The 13,611-nt window shown below is 38.8% G+C and overlaps 1 protein-coding gene across 24 annotated transcripts in view; it reads right to left on the bottom strand.

Moving 5' to 3' along the window:
- The window catches only part of kcnt1b (potassium sodium-activated channel subfamily T member 1b), a 62,718-nt gene that overhangs the window by 9,779 nt on the left and 39,328 nt on the right, over nt 1-13,611 (bottom strand). For 19 of the 24 annotated variants that reach the window (XR_010915485.1, XR_010915486.1, XR_010915487.1 and 16 more), the window contains 19 exons: nt 12,815-12,889; nt 12,149-12,232; nt 10,549-10,643; nt 9,494-9,674; nt 8,784-8,948; nt 8,157-8,293; nt 7,284-7,347; nt 6,917-7,025; nt 6,722-6,830; nt 5,467-5,616; nt 5,125-5,360; nt 4,795-4,815; nt 4,062-4,275; nt 2,697-2,802; nt 2,041-2,213; nt 1,556-1,627; nt 1,159-1,293; nt 894-1,005; nt 473-574 (listed from right to left, as the gene is read on the bottom strand). Coding sequence is in view for 21 of the 24 variants with exons in the window: in XM_067520255.1 (XP_067376356.1) it covers nt 473-574; nt 894-1,005; nt 1,159-1,293; nt 1,556-1,627; nt 2,041-2,213; nt 2,697-2,802; nt 4,062-4,275; nt 4,795-4,815; nt 5,125-5,360; nt 5,467-5,616; nt 6,722-6,830; nt 6,917-7,025; nt 7,284-7,347; nt 8,157-8,293; nt 8,784-8,948; nt 9,494-9,674; nt 10,549-10,643; nt 12,149-12,232; nt 12,815-12,889 (2,340 nt within the window). In the remaining 3 variants the exon portion in view is untranslated. The remainder of the gene's footprint in view (nt 1-472; nt 575-893; nt 1,006-1,158; nt 1,294-1,555; nt 1,628-2,040; nt 2,214-2,696; nt 2,803-4,061; nt 4,276-4,794; nt 4,816-5,124; nt 5,361-5,466; nt 5,617-6,721; nt 6,831-6,916; nt 7,026-7,283; nt 7,348-8,156; nt 8,294-8,783; nt 8,949-9,493; nt 9,675-10,548; nt 10,644-12,148; nt 12,233-12,814; nt 12,890-13,611) is intronic. The other 5 variants (XM_067520242.1, XM_067520252.1, XM_067520248.1 and 2 more) reach the window with 1 other exon arrangement.

The raw sequence follows: 13,611 nt of genomic DNA, 5'->3' as shown, positions 1-13,611 counted from the left end.
GATTTGGAAAAAAAGCACTATATATGTGGCCATTTACCATTTGACTTACAGTTTCCCTTCCATTAGCTCAAACCAGTCTCCTCTGATCTCTGGCATCACCAATGTTGTTGTTCGCCCAGTGAACTGGCACTCACTGGATATTTTCTCTTTTTCAGACCATTCTCTATAAACCTTAGAGACGGTAAAAGTCCCAGCAAATCCGCAGTTTTTGAAATACTTGGATCAGAATGCCTGGAACCAATAATCCTGCCACATTCAACGCATCTTAAAACATCTTTCTTGCTATTGTGATGCCAAGTTTGAAGTTGAGGTCATCTCGACTGTGTCTGCAGGCCGAAATGCACCGAGTTGCTGCAGTGCGATTGGCTGATTAGATATTTTTTGGTAAAGAGCAGTTGAATAGGTGTATCTGATGCATGTTGACTTACTCCATAGAGGACTGTAGTTCATTCCCAGGCATTTGTTATCTCACCTGATAAAGCAGTGTATCCAGCATGCTGATACTGAACACCCTGCCTGCAGCAAATGGCAGCCGGAACATGAAGGCCAGGTTGGAGCCCTTATCACGCTCTATCTGAAATTAGTAGCACAGCGAGGTTTGAGAAACAGTGCAGCAAGATGATTAAAATGTCAGAGTTTTGCTTACTGAACTATAACTCTTTTTACTCCATCTTTAAGAAGATACGTGTGAAAATGAAAGTCAACATTTAACAAGTCTTTTCCATACATGTGTCTATAGACGGGAGATTTAATTTCACACTACAATGATAACTCTCAGTCCCTATTTACTGACTACAGGAGCAGCGGATTAATATAAGACCTACTTGGACGATTTTATACATCAGGCTGTGGCAGATTTTAAACCTCTCAAGTTTATGTCAAATCACACTCACCTTCTCCAGTTTGGAGAGAGCAAGTGAGTAACAGTCTTTGGCTCTGAACTGCATGAACCTCATGTTGGACGGGTGTGTGAGCTCGGTGATGATGCTGAGACTGGGGAACAATCTGAGCCAGGGAAAGAGGACACAAAATAAAAGGGATGTAAGTGGAGAGATGTCAGGAAGGGAAAATTCCGTGTGGCACTGATAAATGTTTTACTGAAGTTAATCAAGAGGCGTGCAGTACATATTTGATGCAGTAAAGCACTCGCTCTGTTACCTGAACATCGTCTGAACGTTAACAATGGTCTTGGCATCTGCCATGTAGTCCTCCTCAGCGCTCATGGTGCTCTCCTTGTCCACAACCACCAAGTTGTCGGCATAGATTATGCCACACTGCAGCAGGTTGTCCAAGCTGGTCCGTTCAGAGAACAGTATTTATTATCTCAGAATGTGACTGGTCGTATCCCCACTTGTGACAGCAATCATAATTTATCAGTAATAGTTATTGTATTCTCATTATTTTTTTTAGTGTAAACACTTTTCCAAAAACTACTCCGTCATTGAACATCCTGTGGAAAGTGGTTTTCTTTTTTGTAATGACTCTCAGTAACTCAGAAAGAAATTTCCACTGAGGTAAAAATGAGCATTAAATTAGTTAATCAAATCTGACATACTTATCAATGGTGCCAGCCATGAAGTAAACCATTGGAAAGCAACAAATGGCCTCTAAGAAGTGGTTGTCCGGCCTGCAAAGGAAACGGGAAACATCATGAATGAGCTAATTAATTTTGTAAAACCCTAGTGACAGATTATGATATTGGTGTCATTTCCTTTCCTTGCTGATGAGGTTGGGGAAAAATTCTTTAAAATCAATTAACGAATCATTTATTTAGCAACTAGAGGGAAAAATCTATATTTAATTTCTCAGTGCTATAGAATGATTTAATTTGTTCCTATTGGTGCCACTTTTACTACCTTAAAAGCACAAACGTGTAGACATCCATGTAGGAATCCATGTAGGAAGCAACGTTATTGTGTCATATAAAGTATGTGTGATATTTGAGGTGCTGATGTATGTAATATTAGAAGGCTCATACTTTTACAGCACAGTAAAAACAAAAACAGACAATGATTTGAAAAAAAATTTCGGAGGACTTACGGGTAATCCAGCAGCAGCACGATGGGGTTGAGTTCCTTCCTGGGCCGGTAGTATGCTCGCAGAGGGACAATGAAGTTGTAGAGGCCATTTCCCGCCATCTCTGCGGACACTATAATCAGCTTATTCTTGAAACCATATGCCTTCGCATCCTCAAAGCTATTATGTGTACAACCCTGGATAAAGATAAATAGGGAGTTAATGAGGCCTTGGTTGTACTCCGCTCTTTGGAGATACAAATTTGACCATAACAATTCTTTTTATATAATCGGCTGCCAGAAAACTTCCCTCTTAGCTTCCTAAAATTAGACGATACATAGCTGATTATAAGGGAAGTGGGGAGGTGGAGTGTCAGTTGAAATAGATGGTACCAGCTCATTAAATATTTATACATTATAGAATTTGTTTTATTTTTAAAGATTGTAATAAAAACTAAATCATAAATTATATAGTAGTTATAGTAGAGAATATTTGTAGCAATGTATTATGAAATTGGCACTTTCTCTATTAATCTTGTGATTACTAACACATAGTATATGCCTTTCTTAAATCATTGTAATTTAGAAAGTATAAATAAAATATAGCTTCACTCTAATTTTACAGTAAGAATTTGTGGTTTAATTTTGTGCCGTTTGTGTCTTTCCTGCATCTGAACTCACCTTGTCAAGGCGAAGGCAACAGAACGGAGCTTTCTGTGGTAGGAGGTGGCAAAGAGTTGGAGAGCTGCCGATGTAGGGCGAGTTGGGAGGGTAGCCCTTCACAAAACTGATGAAAAAAAGAAAGAAGAAAAACCTTTGAAAAAAATAAAAAGTCCTGTGAAACATAACACATTGTGCAGATATCAGATGTTCAATCATGCTGTCCTTATCCGAACGGAGCGATTCCTTCAATCACTTCGTGATTTTTAACCAGTTTTTTCTGATATACACCTAACGGCCATAACTTAGGAACTTACTTTTCACTTCACAATAATTTTATATTTAGTTACAATTTTCATCATTTTATACCAAATGTCACTGTGAACAACTGCCAGATTCTGCAGCTGTTTTTAATGTAGTCACTTTTGACTAGTAATAAGACCTCAGGATTTATTACTGGTGAAGAATTACTGCATCAACAACTACATTTTTTTTTTGTAGTCTGTTAGTTTCACTCAGGTCCCATTTTGTTTTGCAACAAGTGCAAATTTGCCTCCGTGTGCTGTGATTTGCAATGTGTCGGCTGCAATTACCCTAATCAGTTTCACAGTGCCCTTCTAGTTTGCCAATTAAGGAGCTTCAGACTTTGCTAACAGATACACCTATAATGTGATCACCACATGATGGCACTGTGGTACTCCGCTTTACGCTAGTCTTCTGCAGTTTCCTCCCAAGTGCTGTGTCTGTCAACTTCAAGAAAAAACTATTCAAGCACCATAGGATGCAGCAATAGAGATTTAAAGGTTAAGAGGACTGTGTCATGTCCAACTTTATGATACCCTCTGTTTCTTACATCTGCTGTTCAGATGGACTCAGATGTGGGCTGAGGTAAAGACGGGAGACACAAGTGCATGAAAACCACATACAGATTGAAAAGAGAAGAACAAAGTTACTAAGATAAACTAATTCCTCTGACTTGCTGAGCTATTGTGACGACTATGTAGCTCCCTAACTGACAGATGAGCAATGCAACGTGAAGAATGTACGTGCACCGTATTTCAGCCTCACTCGAGAGGAGAAGTGATGACCTCCCCGTCATGACATTTACATTTATCACTGCTCCTTTTGCACTGTACCCCATCATGACACACAGATTACACGCCTATTCCAAACCCATCCATCTCCTCTCGTACAACCACCGAGACATTAAAGAGAGGGATAGGGGCCATCAATCAAGTTTAGAATGCAGGACACTTGTGATGTGAGATCGTATCTCTTCGTATCAAGACAGCCCAGCCTGTAAACTAAAAACACATCAAACCTCTTAGAGTCAATGACATGTAAGCCCCTTTTTTCATGCATTTTAATTACAGACATGTCACTTACTCTGATCCTACAGAGCCCTCTTCATCTGATTGATTGGCATCATCCTCTGATTGATCGCTGAGGAGGTCACAAGGCAGAATAGCAGAAGTGTCTGCGATTTCTAAGACAGGTGCAATGCTTGGCCTGCGACTTCCAGCACCATTCTCTGTGGGTAAGGTAAGTTTGCCGCTTTCCTCTGCAGGTTCAGGGTTCTGGAGATCTATGGCTACAGTGCCTGACAATGACACAAGGTTACTGTATGAGCTGCACACTTTAAGGCCTTTAAGAAAGAGCATGCACTGCAATTTGACAAATGTGAACAGATTAAATGTTTGCACGTCTTGTGAATGCGGTAAATGCATTAACATTTTAATCCACACTAAATATCAGTCCCCATTTAGCTTGTTCAGCATCTTAACCATACACGTCTATAACACCCTGAGAGCAGATGACTGACTTTAAGGTGAAAATGTACTGCTTTCTGAATAACATACTTTTTTTTATGATCTACATCAAATGGCATGCAAACAGTATTGCCACTGTGTTTATTCAAGTCCCTAACATACATCACATTAGCTTTTTATACTGTAATATGATGTATGATATATGTACATTACATATATTGGCTTTTATATGAAAATATGGTTTTATTACTAATAAAAGCTAACTAAACCTTAAGTGTTGTGGTGTCGTGTAGTGTGAAAAGCGTGTCAATAGTAAGAGTAAAAAAGTGATTCATCATGCAGAAACTTACCAAATGAAGTGGCCTGATCAACTTTTACAAGTCAAAGACAAAGCACAACACAAAAATGTCAGCCAATAAAGTAAAAAAGAATGTAAGAAAAGATTCATGCGTAAGTGTCAGCGAAAGCGTACAGCATCACCAAGGCAGCCACCATTCAGAAAGGTTCAGTGTGTGCAATTTAGGGTAAAGAACATTGGCCATTTTCTCTTCTTACATGAAAAACCCTTTCAACCAATCAAGTTCAGATCAAAGCATCCTTCTGTAACCTGAAAAAATTATATGCCATCTTCCTCCCCCTTCTCATCACTAGATTCTCTACTTCCAAACACAGTTTCTCACCCATGCTAGCGATGATGCTGTGCACAGGCAGCCTGGAGGGGGCATCATAGAGGCCAGTGACAGGCAGGCCCTTGTTGTGCTTCTCCTCCTGCTTGAAGATGAACGCAGAGTTCTCTTCCTTTGTGATGTTGATGTAGTAGCAGGTGTCAGTGGCAGCCATGATGTGGCGGGGGCCAGGGTTCAGGAGGATGCTCTTGTTGTCCTCTCTCTTCACTCCAATCAAACACACACCATACCTACACACAGGGGAACAGGTAAGCAAAGGTCAAAATGGTTTTTGGCTTTAACAGGTACAGTAATGAAGTCAAACATTATAATGCAATTCAATGAAGTTTAACTAACTTTTTATGAGCAAGGAAGGAGGCATAGGCAAAGCTTTTTCCATCATACTCTCCAAAAAACTTGCTGTCACACAAGCGGATGTGGTAGACCTCATTTCCAGAGCAGCGTCCATACATCCTCTGCCACTGCTCTGGTGACATCTGCCCCTCCCTGAAAAATTTATATCAGAACATTTACTGTTTGGCTTAGGTTTAGCATCGGCTGCAGCCAAAGAGCAGCAAATATTTTCACCTTAAACATAAAAATATTTTAAGTACGGCTCAAGAGTCACTTCACATCATAAATAATAAGTTCATTATTCTAGCTCTCATTCCCCCCATAGATTTACCGTAAACATCTAGTTGACCTTTTCAGACTCTAAATAGCCTACATTTTAGTTAAAAAAAAAGAGATGGCTATCAGATAATTTGATTCAGGCAGTGCATGTATTTGCATGCAAGCACAGCTTTTCATCAGGTTGATTATAGTTCAATAAACACTTAGTCTATTCCCATTACGTCACCTGACACCTTCACAGCCCCCAAGTCACGAAAAAATAAACGTGCTGCGTCTCTGATGCAAGTAGCAGTGGAGATATAGTGGTCATCTTGCAGATAATGTCGGATTTAGAGCCTAACAAGTAGCACTGTAAGGTTTACTGACTTGACAGTGACAAGCTTCTGCAGTGGTGACTGCAAAGTAGTAGCTCTGCAGACAAACAAAACAAAAACAGGTACAGACTCCACTGCAGGAGCATCAGTCTTTCTCTAATACTAATCATCTATTCAATCTGTCCATATAAATAATAACTTTAAAAGGACATTAAACATTAACAGACCACTTAAAGCTAAAAGGATTAAAGTTTACTTAATAAAAGCATTTCACAGACGTTAAGCTGCTCCAGAGGCTCAACAGCACAACATCAGTGTTAATAAAAATAATGTCAGGCTGAGACCCAGGCTGACACTTCAAGATGACTACTTATACATGGAATGGCCATGGATTCATAAGTAATTAACTGCTACTCATGAGATATTTTCAGTTTAAAACTATTGGAATTTATTCTCATGTAGCCAGAGCTAGAACTAGCTTTTTCCGGTCTTTATACTAAGCCAAGATAACTTTATTTAAATGAAACATGCAATACCCTGTTAGGAAGAACAATTTGAGACCCTGATAACAACCCACTAAATACGTTTTTCTATAGCAACAGTGCACACTGCATATGATTGCAAATAAATGCAAATATACAGTAAATACTTGTACGTATACTCACTGTCCTCTGGAGGTGTGAACCAAGAGAGTGACTAAGGTGGACGTGGCTGGACACACACAGTTGAGCGCCAACATGGCATATTTAAACTCCTCTTCACATACTACATGATCTATAGGTAGAAACAAGAAGGCAACAATGGGTTTGGAAGGGTCCAGAACTACTGTCTCTGTAGGTGTGTAGTCTGCCTGCACTTACCAGCAAACTTGACATGAAATTTATTTTCCGGTTTGAGAATTTGGACATAGAGAGGGCAGTTTGGCGCAAAGTCCTTGGCAGCCCAGGCCCTTAAAATAGTCTGGTGATCCTGTGGAACAAAATGTCTTCTGTTTCACTCATCTTTCCAATGGCTAATTTGAAAATGCAATACAAATTTTATGGACCGAGAAGTTTTCCCTGCAGACTCATTGTGCTCTTGATACTTTAGAGAATCAGAGCATCATATCCAATCTCTCGGCTAATTTTAATGAAGAAGTAGAGTGTGAAGGGAAACTGTGAAAATGCTATACTAAGAACAAAACAGAGTTTGTGACTGCTTTGACAAATTCCACCTGATGTGACTCACAGCAGCAGTTCTGTCGACTTCGTTTCTGCTGCTCAAGATGAAGCAGGCCTCAGCATCGTCCATCCTGACGATTGAGAGAAAGGCAAACAGACAAATTCAGAAACACAGACAGGCAGGTTTATAGATTGGTGACTGTATAGAATATATTCAGCCAAATGTGAAATTCATTTTTAGGAGACGATCAGTGCTTTAAAAAAAAGCTTATGTCTAAAGAAAATAATCATTATTTCATAAGCTTTTGTCTTATGTAATAAGCTTATGTAAAAAGCTTATGTCTAAAGAAATACTTTATCAGAAATACTGATGCATCGATATTTTGCATGTACAGAGGCAACACTTCCAAGTCAAACATATTCTTGTGTGATCTTTTGTCAGCTTAATGTTTGCCCGTGTGTGGCCTTTGATGTGAGCAGACCATTAACACAGACTGAAATCCCATTACGCTGATGTGCAAGCAGAGGGCAGCCAAGCCAACTTGTAAGTATCTCGCCCTCTAACCACAGCTCAGCTGCTCTGCATTGCCAGTACACATGCTTTACAATAATATTTAATTTCAATTCTTATGCACAAAAATTGATGTGCAAAACTAAAATCTAGACTTGTCATAAAGACACATGTTCAAAGACTGACATAAGAACTTGCCATTATTACTCAACCTGGTTTTATTTTCAGCAGTAATATCAGAAATGATATTATATTTTCATCAGAAATGTCAGCACCATTTAAGAGGGCTCAGATTAGGGTGCTTCAAGGATGCCACTCACATCTGCTGATGCTAATGTTTTAAGTTTGATATACCAGTATTTACATGTGTACGTATGTTAAATACAGTACGTGTTTGTCTAAGGGTAAGAATCCAGTACATTCACTCACTTAGCCCTCATAAGGTCCTGGTCTTTTAGGGCAGATCCTTGCAGGTAGATGACCCTCTGGGACCACAGAGGGATTTGAAGAATGCGGCGAACCTGAATATCTATCTCTGTCGGACACAGGATCACCACGTAATAGTCCTGCAAGCCAGAGAGAGTCGAACTCATTTTCAAAACGTATAACATCTGTACAATATTAACTATACTGTACTATTTGAAAGAAAGAATTGACTTTGTCTTTAATTTTTGATTCAACACAATGTTTTTTTTTTCTTTTTAAATATGACAACTTTACTCCAGGTCTAATAGTTTAATTGATCGATTACAAGTTTGAAGACTGGTGTGATTCTAATTAAAGAAAAAAAAAAACTACATTTGAAATATTATTATAATTCAATAATGTATGACAAAACTGTCTGGGCCAATTTAATTTGTCGTTGAATCAAAATTTAAAAACAAAGTCTGAATTTTATTCCTCTATTTTTTGTTTTGGTGGAAACTTTGGATTATGTAGTTTCAAGTTATTTCTGAAAAATTGTGGTGTTCTTTTTTTCCGTTGAAGGGTACCAACAATTTCGTCCACGTCTGTGTATTTTCATAGTTTAAGCCAACTTTTAAAATTGTACTGTACCTGTAGTCTGGGATGAGCGTAGAACTCATTGAGGAAATCCATCAGCAAGTCTATCTTCAGCGAGCTGACACACAACACTACGTGCTTCTCTGTCTGAGCCCGGTGGCGGCTGTAGTTCCCCCCCAACTTTTGGCTCTCCATCCACAGGTATGCAAGCTCTTCAAACTGACACGTTGACAACAACATCAACCAGATGTCACAAGTAACAAGATTAAAATAAATAATGAACAGGAGAGGGATCTGCTATCGGGACACAGATGGTGGAAGGCACTAGAGTGATACTGCTGATGCAATCAGTTTGCCAGCATGAGGAATTAATTTGTATTTCCCACCCAATTTCCTCTACAGGGACAGAAAACATTTCAGAACATCTGAAGTGATGGACAGGCTTGTGATCTTTACAAATAAATAACACAGTGACTATATCATGTAGCAATTCTGAGCCAGGATGACTTGGCCTGAATTATTAGGCCAATTTACAGACTTCTTCCACAGCTCAAAATGTCAGAGAAGTAAGCATCTTATTAGATTTGTATTTGCTCTCAGCTACAAGAAAAGTTCAGATTTAATGTAATTACATTTTTGATGATAACCCAAAGAAGGCAATCACTGCATGTATAATATCATAATACAAGGTTTACTGAAGTATGGCCCCTCAGTGCACTTCGAGAATACAGCTACATTAGCTTTCAGTAAAATAATTTCAGTACCTGCAGTGGGAGCACTACCAGCGCGACGCAGATAAGAATGACCACCAGCAACTGGGACGGCCAGATCTGTGGTGTAACATCCCCATAGCCGACAGTGGAGAAGGTGACGATGCAGAAATAAAAGGAGTCAAACAAGGACAGGTTCTTCCCGGCTCTTTCAAGGTGCTGAATCCCACAAGCTCTGCAGAAAAATTACCAAAACGTAATTCCATTATAAAAGTTATCCAATCACATCAGACATGTCATAAAGCACCAAATAAGGGCAATCTATTTCAATGTACTGATGTAGCCTGCAGTATCAACTTCACTATTAAAGGGCATTTAAGTCGAGACAGTTTAGGCTCCCGCTCAGTATAAAGTGACACTATTGATTACTTAGTCGGTTCCACATCACTGCCTTGGCTAATTTATTTGTGTTTTTTCATTGATTTACTGAAGATTTACTGAAACCCTGAGGCGATGGGGATGAGGGTGTCCAGACAGATAAAGTGGAGTGGACAATGTAGATGCTGGGTGGTGGCCAAGGTTCATGAAGACTGCCAAAGAGCTAAGGTCTAAGAAGTGACATCTTTAGTTAAAACAGCAGGTGTTAGACAATTGGAAATCAATAGGAAATGGGAAAAGAAAGGGATGGGTTAGTAAGTGCTGTCACGTGTGTTTCCTCAATTTACCCTTTTGCTGCTCCTAGCCTCTCACTTGCCCTCTGTAATATGCTAAAACAACAGTATACACTTTCGATCTTCTCATCAACAGTTTTGGGTCATAAAATGGTTCAAACGAGAAATGATGAAAGCAAAAGCATTTAATATTTCGACAAATTGTTACATATTTACTTGGTTTTGCCAGTAACAGGAGTTAACTGGCTCCATAATGTAAACATTATAGCCAACTTTCAGTCTAATTCTACACCACTGTGCTAAGGAAAGTGCTATATCTACTTCTAATAAAGCTATGTTAATAATGTTTACATTAGGGCCAGTGAACAGTAGGGCCAGTAGCCTCTATGGCCACAGCTTCACGTCCGTGTCCAACAGCAGGGATAGGGGCTTACTCACCCAGTGAAAACCAGACACAGCAATGTGCAGATGAGAATGAACACCTGGTTGAACATGGCAGAGTGGGTCCTCTGGATGGCACGGTGGAAATCATTCTGGACAGAGGGAAAAAGAGCTGTTACAGTACATAGGCAAGCAGATGGACCTACTGATATAACTGGCAGTTCCTGCCTTTACATTTATTAACTTTGCCTTCACCTGCACATTTCTTGTACACATATTGTACAGTACATTTGTGCAGGACTATAAACATGGCACTAAAAACCTTAAATAAAAAAAAAAAAAAAAATCATGAATCATCCTCATTATTGCTCTCATCATTTACTAGAACATTTGAGTACTCAGGTCACATTTCCCCGCCTTGAAATGTAGCAGCTCATGACTCATTTTCAGTAGCACCTTGTTAGCATGTTCTCCTTTCACGGCCTCACCAAACTGTCACTGCTTCTTCTCCATGTGCTGGTTTGCTTGGCCCCAGAAACCACCATCTGTCCAACTACCGTCACGGTCTTATCTGAATCATAGCGAGTCCATTCACTACACCAGTTGGATATCATCTAATTGCTTTGAATTCCATGTACTTTGACACTTTGCACACATGGCAAGTCCTGGATAATATTGACACTCCAACAACAGAATTTTGTGCAGCAGGCTTTTCTATCCTTTGCTTTTTGTGGGTTAAGTTTGAAGAATATCTAGTTTATGTGACCATCTAGACAACATGCCATATACAACCCAAATTCAAAAAAAGTTGCGACGATGTGTACAAATTTAAATAAAAACAGAATCCAATGATTTGCAAATCCCATCAACCCATATTGTATTCACAATAGAACATAAACAACATATCAGCGGTTGAAACTGAGACATTTTACCATTTCACAGAAAATATTTGCTCATTTTGAATCTGATGACAGCCACAAATCTCAAAATCTTCTTTTAACTACTGTGTGTAAACATCTGGGACGTGAGGAAACTAGTTGCCGTTAGGAGAGGAGTCTCCCATTCTTGTCTGATGCAGGATTCTAGCTGCTCAACAGTGCTGGCCCTTTGTTCCCAGATGTTTTGTTTTATGATGCGCTAAATGTTTTCTATTGGTGAAAGGTGGGGACTGCAGGCATCTGATATGTTGTTTATGTTCTATTGTGAGTAAAATATGGCTTGATGAGATTTGCAAATTACTACATTCTGTTTTTATGTACGTTTTACATCATCCGAACTTTTAAATTGGGGTTGCAAATCCCTGAGACAGAATGCTGTAGTATACATGTGGGCCTGTTCAAAGTTAAACTAAAAGCAAACAGTTTGATGGGGGGTAAAAAATGTGTTAGCTCCGTCCTGAATGCCTAATATATCCCCTCCTAACAAGACGCCAGGTGGTCAATTTGAACTAATGGCTGCTGTTACCTTTAATAGCCATCTAAAAAAAGCAAGCACAACTAGCATGCTAGTGACAATTTAGCAGATGGCTAAAATGTACAAACACAAACAGCTCTTAAAGCAAGTGTTACTCACATATTTGAAGCCTTCAGTGTTAAAAACGAACATATGTATCAGCAATGTTTTTGCAATTCATCTACAATAGATCCAGTATACTCACAATCATGTTCTCCAGGGCACCTTTGGCCAGCCAGCAGTTAAGAAATACGGGGACGAATATGTTTCTCAATGGAGGCCAAAAGATCTGGAGGAAAAGAAGGAAATATTGAAGAGGGAAGTGTGAACTATTGAATCGGTAAAAATACTACGCTGAAACACAATAGTGAATTTATGTAGACAATACAGACAAAAAAAAGTGTGTGTGTGTGTGTATGTGTGTGTGTATATATATATATATATATCTCTATCTCTCTCTATCTATCTATCTATCTCTATCTCTCTCTCTCTATCTATCTCTATCTCTCTCTCTCTATCTATCTCTATCTCTCTCTCTATCTCTCTCTCTCTCTCTCTCTCTATCTCTCTCTCTCTATCTCTATCTCTCTCTCTCTATCTCTATCTCTCTATCTATCTCTATCTCTCTCTATATCTATATATATATATATATATATATATATATATCTCAGAAATCTCCATCATGTGTATGTGGCTGGTTTGTTAGGTCTGTCACAAGGTACAAATGGTAATGGGGCATTAACATTACATTAAGGGATTGCTTAGAGAAATCCTATACCAAAATGACCGCAAGCCTAAATTAAAGGAGCCCGAGTTAATAGGTTTCAGAAAAACAGGACCGACTGGTCGATTAATTCAATTAACTACTCACTGTTATTATAAATGGCACTGAGTTGATCATCTCCAATATGAAGGATATCTGGAAGAACTGCTCCCAAATGTTCCCCTAGAAAATAAGAGAAAGGGGGAGATTATTTTACAGAGAAGAGTAATTTCAGTAATAATGAGCACTGGAGGAAGTCAGCGGTGCCAAGTAACCGTATCAAATCTCTATTTGACATAAGCAATATAAATATTAGTCTGCGTTTATCACAGCTGGAGTGGAGTAATACAAATTGGCTCAATTAAAAAAAAAACAAAAAAAACAAAAGTGCTCATTGGTTTATTTTTGGTCATAATGCGCTAAAGCACGTGCTTGTAAGCTGAGCAAGATTTTGATGTGCATCTTTCACAATTAAAACAATCTCTGTAATTACAGCTGTTCAAGATGTTATTACTTTATGAGTTTACTTTATAAACCATGTGAATTTAGTTCATGAGCATCATTACATCACTACATCCTATAGTATCTATTTAATAGCGCTTCGAATGAAGGAAAGGGACACTTTTTTTAAACTAGCAATACATGGTTGATGGCATCTTCAAAAGGCCAGAGAATACAACGCAGAGAGTACATACTAGCTAATTGTACAATCAGCAAGTGGGTCGGCAATAGTTTAGAACCCAGGACTGTTTACAAGGTGCAATTCAGTTATAGTTTCTCTCTGTAATAGAGCTATAAAAATCCCAATAAAAAAAAGTGTACAACACAACATTTTACAAGTCTATATTTCATCACTAAGAATACAATTTGGCATTTCCCCTTGTGAAATGAATCCAGTGTCCCTA

Source organism: Channa argus, chromosome 11 (assembly GCF_033026475.1).
Source record: "Channa argus isolate prfri chromosome 11, Channa argus male v1.0, whole genome shotgun sequence".
Taxonomy (NCBI): Eukaryota; Metazoa; Chordata; class Actinopteri; order Anabantiformes; family Channidae; genus Channa; species Channa argus.
Note: the sequence above shows the minus strand (reverse complement) of the source record. Positions and strands in the feature narration are given on the sequence as shown.